General features: G+C 32.6%; 1 protein-coding gene across 7 annotated transcripts; it reads right to left on the bottom strand.

The window, feature by feature from the left end:
- Positions 1 to 12550: 12550 nt before the first annotated feature.
- On the bottom strand, positions 12551 to 20160 carry LOC108764111 (myb-like protein X). 7 transcript variants are annotated; one of them, XM_018512157.1, is made up of 9 exons: positions 20005 to 20030; positions 18600 to 18743; positions 16828 to 16902; positions 16560 to 16763; positions 15835 to 15993; positions 15606 to 15755; positions 15431 to 15527; positions 14691 to 14918; positions 12551 to 14607 (listed from the first exon to the last, which is right to left on the bottom strand). In XM_018512157.1, the coding sequence occupies exons 2-9, from the start codon at positions 18600 to 18602 to the stop codon at positions 13373 to 13375; spliced, it is 2151 nt and encodes a 716-aa protein (XP_018367659.1). In that variant the 5' UTR covers positions 18603 to 18743; positions 20005 to 20030; the 3' UTR covers positions 12551 to 13372. The 7 variants fall into 7 exon arrangements, with proteins under 7 accessions (XP_018367659.1, XP_018367658.1, XP_018367657.1 ...); XM_018512156.1 differs by lacking the exon at positions 20005 to 20030 and adding an exon at positions 19188 to 19391; XM_018512155.1 differs by lacking the exon at positions 18600 to 18743 and having other exon boundaries at positions 20005 to 20160.
- Positions 20161 to 20413: the final 253 nt, after the last annotated feature.

Below are 20413 nucleotides of genomic sequence, written 5' to 3'. Positions count from 1 at the left end.
GATTTCAGGGACGATTGTCAGCCATCGCGATGTAGGCTCTTCATAGTAAACTGTTGGAAACTTCGACTTTTTCTTCTTTACTATATGACGTAATGTAGCAAAGAAGAAAAAATCGAAGTTTCCTATAGTTTACTATGAGGAGTAGAGCCGACTGACAGCCGTCTCTGAAATCGGCCGGCAGGTCGTGTTGGAAGGGCAAGCGTTTGACGGCGCAGCGGGCTCGCGAGTCACTATCTGACAGGCTTAAAACATATTATTGTAAAATTTTTTAATATATGAATGCAATTTTATATAATTCCTTATAACGAAATGCCTCTAATTTTGAAATATATCTGTGAATCGAGAATCAAATATTTCCTGTGCTTAAAAGCGATAATTCTCCTATGACAATTTGCGTTTGTGTAATTCGATTTTTTGTTATATATCATTCTAACATTTATTATTTTTGCGGAGTAAAACTGCGACGTTATTCGCAGTTATGTTTCTTTAAAATAATTTTTATCCGATAAAATAATTAAAATGCAAGAGTATCATCATCCATTCGTGTAAAAACACACTTTAATAATCTTAAAACGAGTCTTCCAGAACAATAATGTCTTCCAGAATAATAATATTGATAGAAATCTAACGCAAGATTTATGCTTGTATTCGTAATGGCATGTTTAGTTCTTTACATTAAATTTACACTTAAATCATTAAGAATTAATGATTTCAGGGGCAATGTACAACACATCATGCAATTTTCCTAATTATGATAGCAAGGGATGTTTAGAATAGAAATGTGAGAATCAAAAGACGAAAACATAACTGTTTTCTAAAGCTACTAATTGTAATATTTTTTCCAGAAGAAAAAATGGCTCGCTAAAGAGCATTCAAAATTCCGTTGTACATTTTACATGTTGACCAGGATTGCGAATCGCGTTTCTACATATAACATAAAAGATTAATCCCCCGATTTACCTTGTATTTGGAAATCTTTAGATAAAATAAGAGATTCAAGCGCATTGAACGTGACAATAAAGATAACAATGTCTTCCACTATGCTGCAGAGCGTAGCCTAACTAGTAGTTGATTACTGTTACAGTTTTCTGGATTTTATAATTATATCACTGCGAAGTTATATGCTAGGGCAGTCATATGAAACATAGCGGATGAAAAAATCGAACATTGAAATCAACTAATATGTTAATTACCATGATTGGCAAAGCACTTTTTATTGTGAAACCAGATGACGGATGCTCTGTTCATCAAATTCTTTAGGCTGAGATTGAACTCACTCGCAAACCTCCTGTACTACTGTGTTCTGATAGAAATTTCCTGCCTTTCAGATTTTTCTTCAGTACTCCGATTCTGTAACTCTTAACGATAATTCGGTAACGTTACATTATCGTTGCACAGCTTTTTTACTATATATAATATCTGCGCAACGACAACATAACGATATCGAATGTTGTTAAAACTGTTGAAAATAACAAATCGGGGTACAAGTCTTTAAAAATGTAGAAATTTCATAGCGACACAATTTCGGTGGGAAAATTGGAGCACCCGGCCTACAGCCTAGATTTGTCGCCACGTGATTTTTACATCTTTGAAGACTTAAAGAAGAAAAGAATTTTGTATAATCACACACAAATAATAACTGTGTTCTAGCTCTTATTTGCGTGAGTTTTATATTTATGTTAATATTGTTTATTTAGAGCTCTTTTTATTATTATTACTTAAAGAAGAATCTGAAAGGCAGGAAATTTCCATCGGACGCAACAGTGCAGGAGACTACTTGCGAGTGGATACAATCCCAAACTAAAGAGTTTTATAAACAGGGTATCCTATATATTGTTTGGTTTTTTAATAATAATAGAACCAGTGCCTTGCCAACCATAGCGATTATCAACATGTTAGTTGATTTTAATGAATTTTTCATCTATAACATTTTATTTGACTGCCCTAATACAGGGTGTTTCTGTATATAGTGCCAAAACTGCTACAGCGGTTTTAGCAAACAAAAACAATTCGAAAATGTTTAATAAATATAATATATCCGATTTTAAATGGTTATAGAATTACTGGATATTGAAGTAAGAAAACATGAATCATAGTAAATGTTGTTTAATGTTCGTTATTCTGTTATTCCGAATTCTGAATCTTTTTCTGATAGACTTTTCTGATAAAACTTTCACTAGGACATTCGTTCCCAAAATGTAAATAAATACACGTTAAGGATGACTTCCTGTGCGAACGTTTCTCCATGATCACTATCCTCATTGGATTGGAAAAGGCCAGGACGCTTCTATTAAATGGCCAGCAAGAAGTCCCAACCTCACATCATTGGATTTTTTTTGAGGGGGGGACGAATGAAAGATCTAGTTTACTAAAATGAAATTCAGAATACAGAACAATTATGGCAACTGATACTTAACACTGCCGATATCATCCGCGAAACTCCAAATATTTGTCATCAAGTCCGAAACAATTTATTAATTCGTACTAGAAACTGTGTCGAAGAATGGAGGAATTCTTGAACATCTTTTGTAAAACGTTAAATAGAATCACGAACATTAAACAACATTTATCACGATTCATGTCCTCTTACTTCAATACCCCCTAACTCCGAAACCGTTCGGAATCGGACATATGTTTATTAGACATTTTCAATTCGTTTTCATATGCTAAAACCGTTGTAGCAGTTTTGGTACTATATATCTACGTATATATACATATATGTATAATATATACACACAGGGTGAGTCATTTTAAATGATACACTGAAATATCTCGAAAAATATAAAAGATACGGAAAAATGTCTTATACAAAAGTTACTCAGTTACTAGAGGGAAAGAAAGTGGTGACTTTGGTTAACCTAGAAGATGTCCTTAAAGTCAGGTCAAGATTACCTAAAATTTTTTAATCTCAAACTTTAACCCTTAAACGACACGACACATTGGTGCGAATTCGCATCAGCAAAAATTTTAAAACATTGGCATTTTTCAAAAAGATCTTTTTTTAATAACAATTTTTTTAGAACTTAATAACAATTTAACTAAATTTGAGTTGCATCAAACGCTTTGTTGAGGAATTCTATCCTAAGAAAGTATGGTTTTGAAAGTATTTTTTGAAGAATATTATCATTGTTAAATAAATGAATGAAATCACAAAATCCCAATTCGCACCAGTGTGCCGTTTACGGGTGCCACTTAAGGGTTAAATCCCGAAATAAATTTAAATGCTCTTTTTATTTTACTTAAATTAATTAAAGTTTGAGATTTTCGTTAAAAAAATCAAGTTGACCTTGTAATAATCCTTGGACTGAATTTGAATACGTGATAGCGTATCTGAACGTAGAATTTTCTGATCTTTTTATTTTTGGAGTAAAAAATAGGAGTTTTCATTTAAAATGACACCAGTTATAACAACTGTTTGGCGGGTGATCAATATTAATGTGGTCAAACGGAACTTCCAATGTTGATTTATTAACCTTCAAACCCCATAACTTGTAAAGTTCTCAGAGAAAATATATTTTATAGCGTAGCGTTTTGAAAAGATCTTGACATATATGAATATGAAATAAAAAAATCGAGGTTTTCGTTAAAAAAATTGTAGGTATCCTTGACCCGACTTTAAGAACATCGTCTCTAGATTAACCAAAGTCACCATGCACTTTCTTTCCCTGCAGTAACTGAGCAACTTTTGTATAAAATTGTGAGTTATTTGTCTCTGTGTAACCGAAGAGTGAATAACTGTCACAGTTCGACCTACTCATTTGACGAAAAAATGTATTTGCATCACTCTTATTATTTTATCATATTACTCAAATAAGTTTTATATTCAATTGGTTGACTACTGCATGTGTATGTGCATCAATTCGCTTCACTTCATAAGAATTGCTTGTTTCTTTCTGGCCAGTAAACTGGGATGAATCTAAGGAATCTTTTTGATATGTTGGATGGTTGGTACCATGGTTGATGCACTACTTGTACAGGATAGTATTATATTAATTCCGTTGAAAATGACTTGAAATAAGTCGAAACGCGTAAGGATATTAGGATAGGTCCACAATTTATATCTTTTAAATCCTTATTTTAAAAGACTGTAAGCCGTAAGACGTAAGTTGTAAGTGATATATCGGCCACAGAACTTATGCCTTTAGGCCGTAAAAATTGGGTTTTGCTCAATACGTTTAAGTCTTACGGTTAAAGCTTAAAGAATGTGCAAAAACAGTTTAAAAACAAAAATTATTGTTACTTAATCTCTTTCGACTTATGACTTAAGGCTTCTTAAAGCAAGGTTGTGGATCTACTTTTATACGGACATCATATTCTGTTATATTAAAAATGAACTTTTAAACATATCCATTGTTATACTTGCGCACCAAGTATCGCACTGACTTCTAGTTCTCCTTACATTCTTATCTTTAATTTTGTATAAAACATTTTTTTGTATCTTTTATATTTTTCGAGATATTTCAGTGTATCATTTAAAATGACCCACCCTTGTATACAGGGTGTCCCAGAATAACCATCAAATATCTCGTGCGTGATAGTTCAGACTAAACTCAGTCGAAAAGTCCTTTACCATTTTGCAATTTTCGCAATATAGTTAACAAGATATTAATAACTAAAAATCGCTGAATATTCGTATTTAATAATTTTTTACTCGAGTACTATCAATTTTACAGAAAAAGCGAGAGACAAAAATTGTTTACTTTCTTCTTATAGAGTTCTAAGAATTTCTTCAGAATCTTTTATTTACTTTTTAGTACTGCATTTTTTTATTGGCAACTATTTTTACCAACATGAGAAAATGCGGTATTAAAAAATTCTGAAAAAATTCTTAGAATTCTATGAAAAAAAATAAACAATTTTTGTCTCTTGCTGTTTTTCTGTAAAGTTGATAGTATTTGAATAAAAAATTATTGAAAATCAATATTCGGCAATTTTTAGTAATTAATATCTCGTTAATCATTGCGAAAATTGCAAAATGGTAGAGGACTTTTCAACTCAGTTTAGTCCGCTCTATCTACACAAAAGCGCTTGGTAAAAAATTGCGGGATACCCTCTACACACACACATACACACACACACACACACACATACGTATAATTTTCATACGATGCGTTGAATTGTATATCGCAACGCACAGCGACCTCATCAAGCTATGTTAGCGATATCCGTTAGTCGATGATCATTCTGCCGAATAACTTTGGAATGACCCACCATGCCGTCTTATCGTCGTACAAACGAGACGCAAAGCAATGCGCGAACAGTTATGTACAATTGAGTACAATTAGTTGTATAATCCAACGTCTTCCAAGATTGTATAGAAAATCATTAGTTTAAGAAATATAGATAATGTAGTCGTTCCATGAAACTGCAGAATGCCGTGATGATTTGAAAAGCATTTTTATATATATTTTGTGAAATTTATTCTATACGATTACTACGATTAGCACCACTAGATTCTTCAACAAATTATTAAAGGATACCGTACTAATCATATGAAAAATGTGGTTTTAGTCAAATCGGCTGAAACTGTAATATTTTCTAAATTAAAAGTATAAGATGCAATTGAAAGTTTTCTTAGACAAAACCATAAAAATCGATAAATTTTACTTTAGTATCATTTGAAAGTCACTATCTTGAGTAAAAAGTATTTTTATCTAAACTATTCATTTTTTGGTAATTGTACCTTATACTTTTATGTACAGGATAATGAGACGAATAAATTGATGTAAAAAAACACATAAGTTATTTAAAGAAAATAAAAAAAAAATTAAATTGTTTGTTTAAATTAGTAGGAGTTCTTTAGTATTTAATTTAACATACATCTTTATTCCACTTTTATCATTATTTAAAAAAATGCAATTTGCAATATGCATACTTGCAAATACTATGTATGTTTTTTTAAACAACTAGTGTTTTTTTTATATCAATTGATTCATCTCATTTTTATTTTATACATAAAAGTATTAAGATATAATCAATACGAGAAATTAAATGCCTATAACGGTCGAAACTGGACCTTTAATGCTTAAATAATTTTTACATGTTGACTACATATTCAATGTGAATTATGTATATATATATATATATATATCGCAGCCTTTTCGCGAAATTAGCTTTTTTACGAAAAAGCTAGTCTTTATGCAAAACGGCGCCTTTTTGCGAAATCAACGATCGTTCCTCAATTATGGTTGTTCTACAACGTGCTTTTTGTTTCCTGTTTCTTGCTGTTTGTCTCTTGCCTTCTTGATTAAAAAACTTTCACTAAAGTGAAAGTTTCTCGCTTAGCAGGGCAGTCCCGGACATTTTTCTGCCAGATTTTTTCATTTTACGCAAAAACGCGTCGAATGAACCTAATTTCATTGAAATCGGAGGTGAGGAAGCTCTTCTGAAGAATTACCAAATTTGCTTTTATTGAATAGTTACTATTATTGTTCTAGGGCCTAGATTGGTTAATAATACACTTTTTACAAAAAGGCTAATGAAACATCTAGCTTTTTTACGTAAAGCCTAGAATCTAGGATTTACGCAAAAAGGCTAGACGTTTCGTTAGTCTTTTTGCAGAACGTATATCATTAACCAATAAGGCTGATGTGAGTTAGCCTTTTCACGAAAAGCCTAAGTGCGTCAGCCTAATTGAGGAACTATCGTTGATTTCGCAAAAAAGCTCCGTTTTGCGTAAAGGCTAGCCTTTTCATGAAAAGGCTAATTTCGCAAAAAGGCTGCGACATATACACTATATATGTATGTACAGGGTGTTACAGATACATACTAGGCAGTACGGCGGGTTGTGCGACAAACTTTGCATGGCCAAGCGTGGTTTAATAGACAATGACAGTGACTTTATACATTATAAAGTTTTATACTACAAAGTTTATGTTATAAAGTCACTGTCATTGTCTATTAAACCACGCTTGGCCATGCAAAGTTTGCCGCGCAACCCGTCGTACTGCCTAGTATGTATCTGTAACACCCTGTACATGTATATATACCATATTCGTAGCCACTCGAACTGCGCGCCGAATTGGTTTTCCGGGTTTTCCGACTTATAAACGCAATTAAACTGCTGTGATAATATCACGAATTAAATTAAATTGACAAACAATTTTTTTAAATAATAAAATTTGATGCTCAATCAAGCATCATATTAGAAAGACGTTAATATACTGAAAAACTGTAAAAATTTATTGCGAAAAATATTACCTCAGCCGGGAGTCGAACCCGGATCTCTTGTATTCTGTATGAGTGTCCTTAGCCTTTAGACTACTGAGGTTCCATAATGGAACATTAAAGATCCAGCTTTGACCGTTAGAGGCATTTAATTTCTAGTATTGATTGTGTTTTCACATATGCGGTCTAAAATAAAGATTCTTAATATTGTTTATTAAGATATAGTTATAAAAAATGAACACAATAGATAAAGTTTAGTAGATGAATTTAGTAGATAAACATACATTTCAGTCTGATTATACCCAAAATAGCAACTTTCAAATAGAGCTAAAATAAAATTTGTCTTTTTTATGGTTTTGTCTTCTACGGAATCTTTTAATCAACATCGCATAATCCACAAAATATCGCAGTTTATTATTCGACTGAAATCACTTTTTTCATTATTTTGCGTTATTAGTGCGGGGTCTTTTGTACACTTTTGAGCTTTTGGAGTACGCATAGATTTTCTTGAAATGATCACGTTTAGTGATATCTTTAGTGAAAGTTTTTCTTATAATTTTTCAGAATTTCTATATATAAATTTAATAATTTTTCAAAAATTTTACATAATTTTATAACTTTTTAGAATATTTCTTTTTTATACAAATTGAAACACTTTTCGGAAATACCTGGAGAAAGTCTACATCTTTTCTAAAATTCTTTTTATATATCAATTTCGAAATTTTTCTAAATTTTTTAGATTCATAGATTACAAACTTATGGAATTATTGATTATGTATTTGGATTTACAAGCTTTTGGATTTTATAAAACCTTTCGTAAAAAAATAGTAAAAATCTTCTATAAAAAAGTATTCTTTATAAAATACTTGAGGGATGCTTTCGATCGCGTTAATCGTTTCGCTTTTTTTTCTTGAAGTCATATCGCGAGCATTCTGCAGACATGAAAAATTCTCAGACTAATTAAAACGCATTAATAATCGCGAAACGAGTCTTCCAATAATATGTCTTCCAGAACGCTAATATTAATAAAACTAATAACAGTATCACGCACTATGATAACAATGTATTACTACTTTATTGAGCAAAGATCTTTGTCGAATAATATTAAGCGTTATATTGGAGAACTATAGATGTTAAGAGTTAACTTACAAGCTATGATCATGCATAATTGATGTTTCATATCGATGAATATATCAATGACACAAAATGTAAGTAAAATCATGCTGTTCATGAAATCAATTTAGATTGTTAACGAAGGATCATCTTACTTCTTTGTATCAATAATAATTATCAAAGATGATTGAGTGAGAATTGTGTTGGGATCTTCTCTTTGTGATTATCGGACGATGATTGTGAGTCATTGTAAATGACTCGCCTTGTAAATTTTAATTTCGCTTTTTGATATATCGTCAAACAAGTCTTCCAACAATGTCTTCTAGAACGGTCTCTCTCTAATCAGACTTCAAAGAAAAATAGAATGCCACGTAAAATCCGTCGAGTGAATTTAGAGAGATGGTTGTTTCAACTTAAATTATTGAAGTTATAATGATGAGACACCTCGAAAATTAATACGGACGGAGACGAACAAGGCTTCTAAAGCGCTTTTGCAGAAATATTCATACTTTGCGGCGTTTTAAGGAGAGTAAATCTCTTTGATGTTGTGTAGACAGAATATATCTATAAACGTTATAAAAATGATGTAAAGCGGCCTCCGTATTATGAAAAATATAAAAATACATTATCCGTATGAGTACAAGGGATGATAATATATTGACAAAATTTTACGGATGTATTCTTTATTTGTACTTCACTCGCAATATGATATAAACACGTTTCTTTATTAGAATAATTATCCACAAGAATTCGTTTTTGATACGAAATTAATAAATTTTTCTTGCTTATTCATATATTTGTGTAAGGAGGAAAAATGAGGGATAAGTTAAATAAATATTTCGTTAATTAATACATATTGTATACGTATATGTACCCAGATAGCAGTGCGCTAGCAGTATGCCAGCAAACTAACTCAATCATAACGCGTTGCAGCAGAATTTCATCTGCTACTTCCTGATTAAGGGGATGCTGGATCGACGACCAAACTTGATCGAAGTCGATAGTACAGATTTTTTTAAATTCCAAATTCGATAGTGACATCTTTCATTCAACTCTTATACTTATTATATATCGTTGTATCTCGCTTAAATGCATTCATCTGTCCTTATCTAACATATTGCAACGCCATCTCTTAGAAAGAGATCAACTAAAATACTGCTCGGTTTCATCATGGTGGAAATATATAAGGTGAAACATTACGCATAATAGCGGTAGCAATACTGGAAATAACCAATCAAATATGTCCGAATATGCACTTTCCTACGTATAATAGCGCAGGTTATACTGGAATAGCCAATCAAATATGTCCGAATATGCACTTTCCTCTACTGCGCATCCATCAGATTGTGCTTCACCTTATATATTTCCACCATGGGTTTCATGGTTTCACGTCAATTTTATTCGTAGCATACGAACGAAATTTTTGGTGACTCTTTTCTCTTGTACTAAGGCACTATAAACGTGAGTATTCGCCTATTCGCCATTTTTACTCCTTTCTCCACTCCTTGCTTTGTTCCCTCTCTGCCGCTGAATTGAGAAGGTTATCGTCCTTAAGGTTGTTATAAGTTATAGCTCCTAAGCTGTTGGAAACCTTGTAAGAATGAAAGGAGCTACAAAAATTTCAAGCAGCAAATAAAAATCATAACCTGTAATGACCCGTCACAGTTCAGTGATGGAATGGGAATAGAGCAATGAGTGGGAAAAGGAATAAAAATGGTGGACGCGAATACCTACGTTTCTAGTGCTTTACTTATACTAAAGCTCCTAGCTCATTTCTACAGGCATAGTATTGTTCTTCAAGGTTTTCTGTAGGCTGCTGGCTACTTATTTTAAACGGGTAAAATCTGAAACTTTTATATGCAGCATATATTGTGACGAGTTGACTGCAGGAGCCGGTAACAAAAGTACAATTTTTAATTTTCTTTCATTTTTCGTATTAAATTGTAGCTGGCAGTCAGTGTCGTTGTCAATACTTTAATTGTAAAGAAGGACTTTTCAATCGGTAAGTGCAATTAAAAGAAACGAGTTGAGGAAAATTAATCATACTTCATTGGTAAAACAGGGCACTCCAGCACAATTTATCAACATAAAACGACGATAGCAATGCCACAAAGATCGAACATTATACGCTACAACATTGTGGCAGCAAATATGTAGCAAATATCGAATAGAGTTTGCCATATCTGGAGACACTGGTAGTGTCTCGGCGCTAAGCCAAGCGCAGCGTCAAATATTGACAGCAGAAAGATAGTAGAAATCAAGCATAATCAATATTACAATGTGACAGCGAAAACGCGGCAAGGCTATCACAACTTATCATATCAAATAGTAACAACAAAAACAGCAAAAATCGAACATAGCCTGCCATCACGACGTGACTGCAAAAGCGCCATGTTACACTAAACAATAGTAAAAAATATATCGATTTTGAAATTTTTGATCATTCTCAGCGTAGACTTCACTTCACAAACACGTATTAATGCGTATACTTTAATCCTGGAAATGGATTTTCGAATCCGTGAAAGAGAAAAAGAGTATTCGTTATACAAAAATTATACGTGTTTAGTCGGTAATACAGACGTCTTTAGGATCCCCTTAATATCTCGGTTTACGAGGCAGACCGCTACATTTTTTGCCAGATTCTTTCATTTTGAGTGAAAACGCGTCGAACGAGTGTATTTTTATTAAGATTTTAGGTGAGGTATGGTATTCTAAATAATTACCTCAGGTATTAAAGTCTATAATGAATGCATTACCGTGAAAATGCACGAAAGGTTTTCATAGCGATACGCTACAGACTAAACCCACTCTCCGACAGACTCGTCTATTGGCTGGGCTATGTCGCAAGGACGAAAGACGACATTCGAGAAGATCTGTAAGCCAAGGAATCAGGCTAGGATACTAACGGAGAATATTTAATTCTTCGTCGGTCTTCTGATAGATGTGATCATCGGAAATGTCTGTACAGATAGCACAGTCCTTGCAACGTCTCATCATAGCTGTCAAACATGTTCCATTGAGATTCAACTCAATAGCAAAATATCTAAACTCAACATATATATATAAGCCAATTTTAAGATATCTTTAAGAATTCTTTAAGAAAGAACGTTGATTTTAGATATTTTGCTCATTGGGCAACCAAAAAAAAAATTGTGGAAATTGCAAAATGGTAGGACTTTTCAACTCAGTTTTTGACAGGTTAACATGTTTTTAACATGCTTTTGTATTTATACCATGGGCGTATCGATCACATTATGCGTCGATCTCTTGTGATGGTAATATGTCTACATCAGTGGTCACCTTTGGTAAAATTACAAATCGTTAACGGTAAGCGACATAGGGTGCGGTCCATTTGGCGCTACAAATGCTTCGGAAGCATTTGACTGACCAATCAGAAGAAAAAATTTCACTAATTGACTAATCAAAAAATGATTCGAAACATTTGTAGCAAAAAAATATAAAAAATTTTTTTTTAATTTAAATTATATATTTAAAAAAATTTTAATTTAATTTTAATTAAAAAAAACTTCTTTAAAAAAAAATAAAATAAATTTACTGACAATATTGAAAATCTATAGTGCACGTGACGTAAACTACAGATTTTTAGTACTGGCAGTAAATTTTGAAACACAACCTTAGACTAACGTAGACAGTAGCGAATCCAACATGTTGATTTCCTTATTGCTCAAGTTTTTCTTACATATATGCCAAGGTTTTAATGATGGCCAACACACTGACCATCAGTACTCCATTTGCTTACCGTTTATTAAACGTAAAACAAAGACAAAATGATATAATAGAACTATGATAACTCGTTTGTCGAATGTTTCTTACGACTGGATTCATAAATCGATATTCATGGTCCGTTTTTATTTCAAGACTATTTTAAATAAAATTTTAAGATGCTAATACGAATTATGACATCTTAAGATGACAATTAAAATTAAAAAAGACTCCAAAGATTAAATCAATAAAGGAATATAAAGCCAATGAGAGTCGACACAATTGTACATGTGTAACCAAAAATAATATATATATCAATCACCAATTACAGACGTTTCGACTATAAGATTAGGTCATCTTTAGTGTAACAAAATCCTCGGAATTAAATTTGGGCCCTATTTGTTTAATTATTTTTCTTAGCGTGGGGGGGGAGTAAGGTTGAAAATGGTGAAAATGGTTCACATACTGTTATCTAAAATCTGTTGATTTATTACAGAAACCTGATTTTGAGACATTAATAAAATAAAACTTTAAACGGCTATAACAAAAAAAACTAGTCATTTTCAAGCTTTGTACCTATGAACACTTTTGATTAGTCGATCAAGAACTACAACATACTAAAGTTTTAGCAAATTTTACCGGGGTCAAAATCCAATAATTTTGTGCGGGGTCCTTTGATTCTTTAATAGACTTCGTAGTTTCGTAAAATATAAGCCAAAACAAATTTCAAAATATTTCTTCTAAGAGACAATATATGGTAGATAATGCTTTTTAGGCTTTCACTGATATTATCTTTGAAGATACCAGGTTTGCGGATTATCGCCATGTAATTATAAGGCATTAGCAATGGATAAAAACACGTCGATAACTCGCAAACCTTCTGGTATCTTTGAATATATTGTAGAGTCTGATAAAGAGCAGGTATGTAGCTGCACCACAAATAAGATGTAAATGAGTTGGCTTGTCGATCTTTAATCCTCTGTACATTTACAAATAATTTTTTTACTTAATTTTCCGAAAACTTTCTTGTTACAGTATTTTGAATCACTTTGTGTGTGTGTGGTAAAATTATAGAACAAAAAATAGAATTACGATGTACCATCATTTGACGAAAATTTGCAGCAATATCCATTCTCGAATACTTGTTCCAAAAATAAAAACTTGTTGGGAACTATTCTAATAACTCCATTTTTTTCAACTCACATATTGCCATAAAAATTAACTTTTGAAATATATATATATATATATATATGTCATGCTTTCAACAAGTATTTATAAAAGCTTTATCTCCTATCACACATTTTCGGTAACTTACAGTTATATTATAACATTTCGTACTTTTTTATTTCATATTTCTCTTTATTATCTTTCAGTTTTGGTCATTTGAAGTTGCCTTTTCTTCTATGTGTAAATTTTCTTTTAAAGATTCTATCTTATCAACTACAATGCTATTTGCAACATTATTCTCTTTCTCTTTATTACCTGTGCATTCTTGAGTTTCATTAATACATTTTGTTGTATCCTGTTTATAACTAATGTTAATTTTTTCATCTGTGGCAACTTTATCTTCTATGACCAAAATTACTTTTCCTTTTGAGATTTTGTCGTCACTTTTTAATTTATCACTCTGTTTTTCTGTATAATTTATATCAGTTGAAGATAAAATGGTAATACTGTTTACTTCTTTTTCTTCTAGAAAGCTTTCTGCATCGTGTTTGATGCCGTTTTCTTGCTCACTCATATCTTTAATTTGTTTAGTATCACAGTTATCTTTTAAGATTTCTTTAGTTCGTTCTGAATCTTTATCTTTCATTATAGGTTTCTTAGTATTATTAACATCACATGACGAGTTTTCCACATATTGAGTCTCATTTTCATCATTATTATTTTCTAGTGACGATATAGTTAACTTTGTTTTAGTATTTTCACACTCGAATGTCACAACTACTTGAACATTTTGCATCTCATCCAATTTATCTTCCCTTTTTCCATTTTTTTCACATGTTTCAATCTCTGTATCAATCTCAATCGCAGGTAAATCTAAGTTTTGCAAATCAGCCTCATCTTCCTTGTTTGTATAAATTTCACGTCCTTCGTTTATGTGTGAGTTTAAATTACCGTAAATCTGATTATCTATATTGTTTATTTCTCTATTATTCGTATCAGATTCTCTAGAAAAAATTGTATTGCTTTCTTTTTCATCTACTGTTGTTATATCTTGTAATGGCTCTGCAGTGTTTTCCTCATGCTTTTGAAATTTAGATTGACAAAACTTTTGTAATTCTTTATGGTCTTTCTGAGGTGATTCTATTTCATGATATTGCTGAAGGCTCTCATCTTCTCTTCTAATTTCCTTCTTACGAAAGTAAGGAGATTTATTACTGAAGTCTTTTTTCTTTGGTGAAAGTTGTGACTTCCGAGAATTCGAGAATTTGTGCAGATTTTCATAATAGATACCTTTAGGTCTATCTTCATACGACTTTGGACGTGAAAAGGATTCAGTATCAGGGGAAGTTATTTCAACGTCCGAATGACTGCTGTATGTTAGGCGACTTCTTTGTCGCGGCCCGACTCGTCCTGTTCCAGCAATACTTGGTGAATTTACTGAAATTATTAATGATAATAGTAAAAAAGTATTTCAAATACTTTTTATATTCAGGAACATATCACTGTAGTTTGTAATATACCTTTGACACTCATGACTGGACCTTTTGCCATATTTCCTTGATTTAACGTAATTTTTATATTTTTGTCGGTAGCAACAACAGTTCTCTTTTCGGAACCAGAAGGATTTTTAATATGCCCAACTTGATGATGCATGCTGTTAGAACTATTTTCATAATTATTATGAAAATGTCTCGAATTTCCCCGATAGGAACGATGACTACCGCGATTATGGCTTACATGATCGTTTCCTATAGAATAAGCAATTATATACACATATATACAATGATGAAAACATAATTTGAAATTCCCTTGATTTAAAAAATTCGTATTTATATATAAGATTTATATATAAGATCTATTAGTTCTCACCATGTGGAAGGATTACATGGTGTGCTCAGATTGCAAGCTCTCTCTAAAATTAGCGCTCTTTGTCGTTTCTCTGCTTCTCGTTCCACAAGGCCTATAACTGTGAAACGCGAAACATGGGACGGTATTCATAGTCCGTTTTTATTTTAAACCATCTTAAATATAATGTCTTAAGATGTTAATAAACATCTTAAATATAATGTCTTAAGATATTAATAAACATCTTAAGACATTATATTTAAGATGGTTTAAAATAAAAACGGACTATGAATACCGTCCCATGTTTCGCGATTCACAGTTGGTAGACAGCGCACTGAGAGACGACTCGGAGCAAAAGTAGGCGTGGTTTGATTAAACTGAGCACACCATGTAATCTTTCCACCATGGTTCTCACCATTAACATGATATCTTTTATCAAAATCTTTGAAGTCCTTTTTTATATTATCCCCTAATTTAGTTTCAGTTCTCGCCATTTCATCCACAATGTGCGCCTGCAATTGCATTTATGTGATCTATCGTATCTATACCAATCATATGGCAACGCATTTCCTCTTTTACGAAGTTCTCACCTTGTTATTATCCCATTCTCTACGCCAATTACCTTCCGCAGTTCTCTGTCTGTTAATGCGATCCTCATCGATACGATTTCTCTCAGCTCTCCAAGCTTCGTATTCTGGCTGATGCTCATCCCTGTGTGATCCTCTATTCGTTCTGCAATCCTTTTCAAGAAGTAGCTCATTTAAAAAACAAAAGTGTATCTAGGCATATTTAGGATATTTCGTTTTAAGTTTTATGTACTCTTTGCGTTGCATCTTTTCCTCCTGGTTTCTTCTTAAATATGCCTCTTGAATATTTCTGCCCTTTATTTGAGTTGTCCATTGTACTCTCTCTGTCACCTTCCTCTCTCTCAGCATCAGCAAGAAAGTTATATTTAGGATCAGGTGGAGGCCCTTGTCCCTAAAATTTAAAACATTGATGAGAATTTCAATATATTCAATATCAAAGTTTAAAAAAATTTAAGCTTTTAAACAAGAAAAATCTCATTAAATTAAATTAAAATAATAAGTGACCATCAATCGATAAATGTTCAACATAAGTAAACGAACAATATTCGATCAAAGCAAATTTTGATGCTTAATAATATTTTTGCATAAATCTTACATCCAGTTCAAGTAAACTACGTGCCGATTTGATAATTGCCAGTTTTGAAATACAATCCTAAACTGAAGCTAGAATATGTAATATCAAAAGTTAAATTAATAAGCAATTTAATAATACTGATACTAATGCATTTTAACACGCCACAAAGAATTTATTGCAAAAAAAATCCCAGCCAAAATTCAAACCTAGATCTTCCTATATTTTATGCCATTATCATTTGTTGAACTGGAATCGATTCACACAAAAATATTATTAAACATCAACATCTGCTTTGAGCAAATATGACCTTCTTCGCTTATTTTTGTTAAATTAAAATATTATCGAATCAAGATCTTATTTCTCTTAATATAATTTTTGTGCACCTGAGCAAAGGTATGAATTTTTCGTCCTTCACCACTTGTTGACTGAGGATGTTCATGGTGTTCTTTGACAGATTTTAATTTATTATTTGTTCTAGGTGGATTAGAAAATTCTGGTGGCTCCTTCCTCTCCGGCCAATCTGTAGATGGTACCATTTGCACCAGCGCATTCAATTTAGCTGCCTTTTTCTTATCCTCCTCCACTTCCTACACAACAAAGTTCATTATTTTCTATATAAAACAGTTATTCTTCGAATCGCTCAATTCTTACCTCGTGCCTCCTCCTAATTTCTTCATTTTGTTGCCTTATCTTGTTAATCTTCTCCTCGAGTGCACTCGCTGCCATCTGCAATTTAAAGAAGCCAAATTACTAAAGTAGCAGATTAGATACATTTAAACGTTGGATTTATTTCTCCTATCAAAATCTTTGTTAGAAATATCACGGAGAAAGCATTTAATTTCACATTACCGTGTTTTTTTTTTTTTTTAACGTAGTTACTCGCGTGAGGTGACGCTCCAATATTATAGGGCTATTTTTTTAGCAAAACTTTTTCCATAATTCATTTTTCCTTCTTATCTCTTCATATTGGAAAAAAAATGAATTTAAATAAATACGAACTTTAATTGTTCTCTCGGATATATATTAGCAGTACTAAAAATCTATAGTGTATGTAATATGAATTACAGATTTTTAGACACTGGCAGTGCTGGCCTAGAAAGAATAGATCATATATTGCAATTTTCGTTATTCTCTTTGATGATTTACAATTAAATAAAGATTGATAATAATAATAGAGATATATAGACTCTAAATATAGAATAAATTTAACAAAAATTAAAATTGCCAATAAGAGCCGGATGGTAGCATGTGTGTAATTCAGTTTGTTAACAATAAATACATCTCTCAAACTTTATCAAAAGAGATAATAATTAATAATATAAATTTTCAGCCCTGTTTCAGGCCTTCCTTGGTATACAATGCGGCTAAATTCATAACTGATAAATATCAATCTAATGAGTGTGATGTAATTAATAAGTTATACAAAGTTATACAAAGAATTTAACGAAATACGTACAATGAACCACAATAAGGTGCAATGTTATGAAATTATGTCAGATTAATAATATTCTACAAATCCTTTAAATAAAAATAAAGAAAACTTTTTTTATTGTAAAACGAATTTTATCTAAATATAATATGTACGAATAGCATCCATATATTTAGACTATTTAGAGAATTTATAAGATGGAGGTGTCTTGAATGTTCCATGCGAATAATGAAGAATTAAGGACACGGGCGTCAGCAGGATTTTTTCAAGGGGAGAGGGAGGGCATTATCCAAAATATAATAGTAATACCAATAATAATAATAATAATAATAATAATAATGTCTTTAGTGCATTTTTTACATATTTATATTCACAAATCGCACGCGCGCACGCACGTTTATTATTATTATTACTTCAAGAATTAAAATATACCCAGATAACCAAGCGTGATTTAGCACATTAGACAAACTAATGTACTGCACGAGTTGTTGTGAAGTTGCGGCAATTGCTGATATAGAACTCTTATGTGCAAACTGAGTTAGCAACATGGGGGCAAATAGACATCACCAGTTCATAAAATTTCAATAGTAAACGTTGAGAATTAATAATGGGTTATATTGATGGCAAAATGACAGCACGCGATGAGCTCGCATTTTATATATACTATCATACCTGCAACATAATGGCAAATTGATGGCACGTATATTTTACATGCCATCAAGATGCTATCAACTTGTTATATTATCAGATTTAGAATTTACGTGAGGACAACATTTCACACATACTGAGGAAGCACCTTGTCCCTAGTTTGTTGACATCTACTACGACTGACAGTAACATGACACCTTGAACTCATTTGGCTATCAGGGTGTATGTATACAATTATAAAAGTATACATCTTTCAGTTAAAAACTTTCCCACCGCGACAAGGTAGGTGTAAGTCGAAAAAAATATTGCTTTTTTTTTAAAATTTTTTATTACTACCACAAGATACCATAGCAAGTTCAGCACTAGCCTGCCCTCATCAACATGCGCCTGTTGCCCAGAAGAGAGCAAGCCCAGGGGGGAGACAAATGCCCCATTTTAGATGCTCCTCTGGATGCTCATGATTAAAAATATGTTGGTTAAATAATATCAGCTGAAACAATCAGTCAAACAATCAGCCAAAATAAGCTAATATTAGCCAATATCATTTGACAATTTTAATATTAGACATGAACATGTTTTTAAAACATTTGCAAGAAACAAAACAAATAATTTGGTTTATAATAGCAAAATGATCATATTTTTCTGTAATCTTAAGCCAATAACGACTAACGAGTAAATAAAAAAAGTTATAAAATAAATTTTTACACAAAATATTTATTATTGTATTTGATCAACATTTCAACAAAATTTGATTAAATTCTTAATATTACTTCCTCATTAAAAATTTACATATTAAAAAATTTATTACAATTATACATAAAAATCAAAACAAACAAAAAAATTAAATAACTTTTAAAACAATTATAAGAGAATTGTGCTCAAATTTTACACATATATTCAGACGTAAAAATAAAATAATTTATGAAATTTTTACTTTTTTGGTATTGTTTTTAAATGTGACACATCTTTAAGCATGTGGTAGATTTTCTACTCTGATAATGGTTAACGATTGAATCAAACTACACACTCGCGCGACATATCACAATAGGAATCGGTCATGTCACTGTATGCTGCAAAAGGAATGTCACTCTTCCAAATTCTCCGTCCTCTTCTCGATTTAAATAATCGATTGTAAACGGTCGATTCTTTCACAAGCGCGTATCATTCATTCGTTAAAACACGAGTTAGCTAGGACTTCAGCACAAAGATGGTCGTAAATGAGTTGTAGCTGTAGATCAACACACAATGTTTTGGTCAACAACTACGACTTACGTTCCACGATTCAGTTACAGTCATTTTTGTGCTTAGGCCCTTACCTGTGCGAGATTTCGCTAGTGGAAGAACGCGGCCGAATCTCCTACGTTAATCCACCCCCGATGGGGACTCTGCAACGCAAAAAACTAGACGGGTCATCATGTTCCTCGTCGCGAGCAAATCAACGAAGCGCGGAAATTCATGAGTCCTCGACATCGATTCTAGGCGACGGAATTTCCGAAAAATCACCTCAAATTTTATTCGTTTCGACCAAAACTCGTTTCGTTCTCTGTACAGTGGGTAAACTTCAATACCGTTTACATGAATTATCGCTACATTGAATTTTAATCACGGAAGGTGACCGATTGACATGGATGCCTGCGGTTGTTAAATGCTACATGAAGGAAATCGCAATGAGATAAGCTTCATCAGGCGAAGCGTGATCGAGGTAACACGCAGTAACATGTCACTTCGCCGTAATTGCGATAATAACATACGGTGATTAGATGCGTAGGAGCCTCGCAGAACTGAATGCGACTGAATGGTGAAACTGATTTGGTGAGACTAGAGCAGTGAAGCAGTCTGCAGTGATACGAATTCCAGTGCTGCCACATTCCGTTTCGGTTTGCGCCATGGTGGAAGGGATGACATTAGGTGCGTGCATCCAGAAGCACGACCGCTCATTGAGCTCTCGTATCTGTTTGATCTATATTTTTCGATCTAATGGAATATGCCAATCAGATGCAAGAGCTCACCGAGCGCTCAGTGAGCGGTCGTGCTTCTGGATGCACCCATGGTGTGTACAGTTTGCAACCTTCTTTCTCTGAGTCTCCGACCTCTCTGTCTATGACCTCTGCTACACGGCACGCTTATGCCTCCGACACACCAGCGCGATGTTCGTCGCGC

This window comes from Trachymyrmex cornetzi, unplaced genomic scaffold (assembly GCF_001594075.2).
Source record: "Trachymyrmex cornetzi isolate Tcor2-1 unplaced genomic scaffold, Tcor1.1 scaffold392, whole genome shotgun sequence".
Classification (NCBI taxonomy): Eukaryota; Metazoa; Arthropoda; class Insecta; order Hymenoptera; family Formicidae; genus Trachymyrmex; species Trachymyrmex cornetzi.
The sequence above is the reverse complement of the archived record's forward strand: the minus strand, read 5'-3'. Positions and strand labels throughout refer to the sequence as shown.

Coding starts and splice junctions, on each gene's coding strand:
- LOC108764111 (XM_018512155.1), bottom strand. CDS start 20,121: ATGTGGCAGCACTGGAATTCGTATCACTGCAGACTGCTTCACTGCTCT. Junction 16,903..20,004: donor CTCCTACGCATCTAATCACC/GTATGTTATTAT, acceptor TTTAAATTGCAG/ATGGCAGCGAGTGCACTCGA. Junction 15,994..16,559: donor AAATTCATACCTTTGCTCAG/GTGCACAAAAAT, acceptor TTTAAATTTTAG/GGACAAGGGCCTCCACCTGA.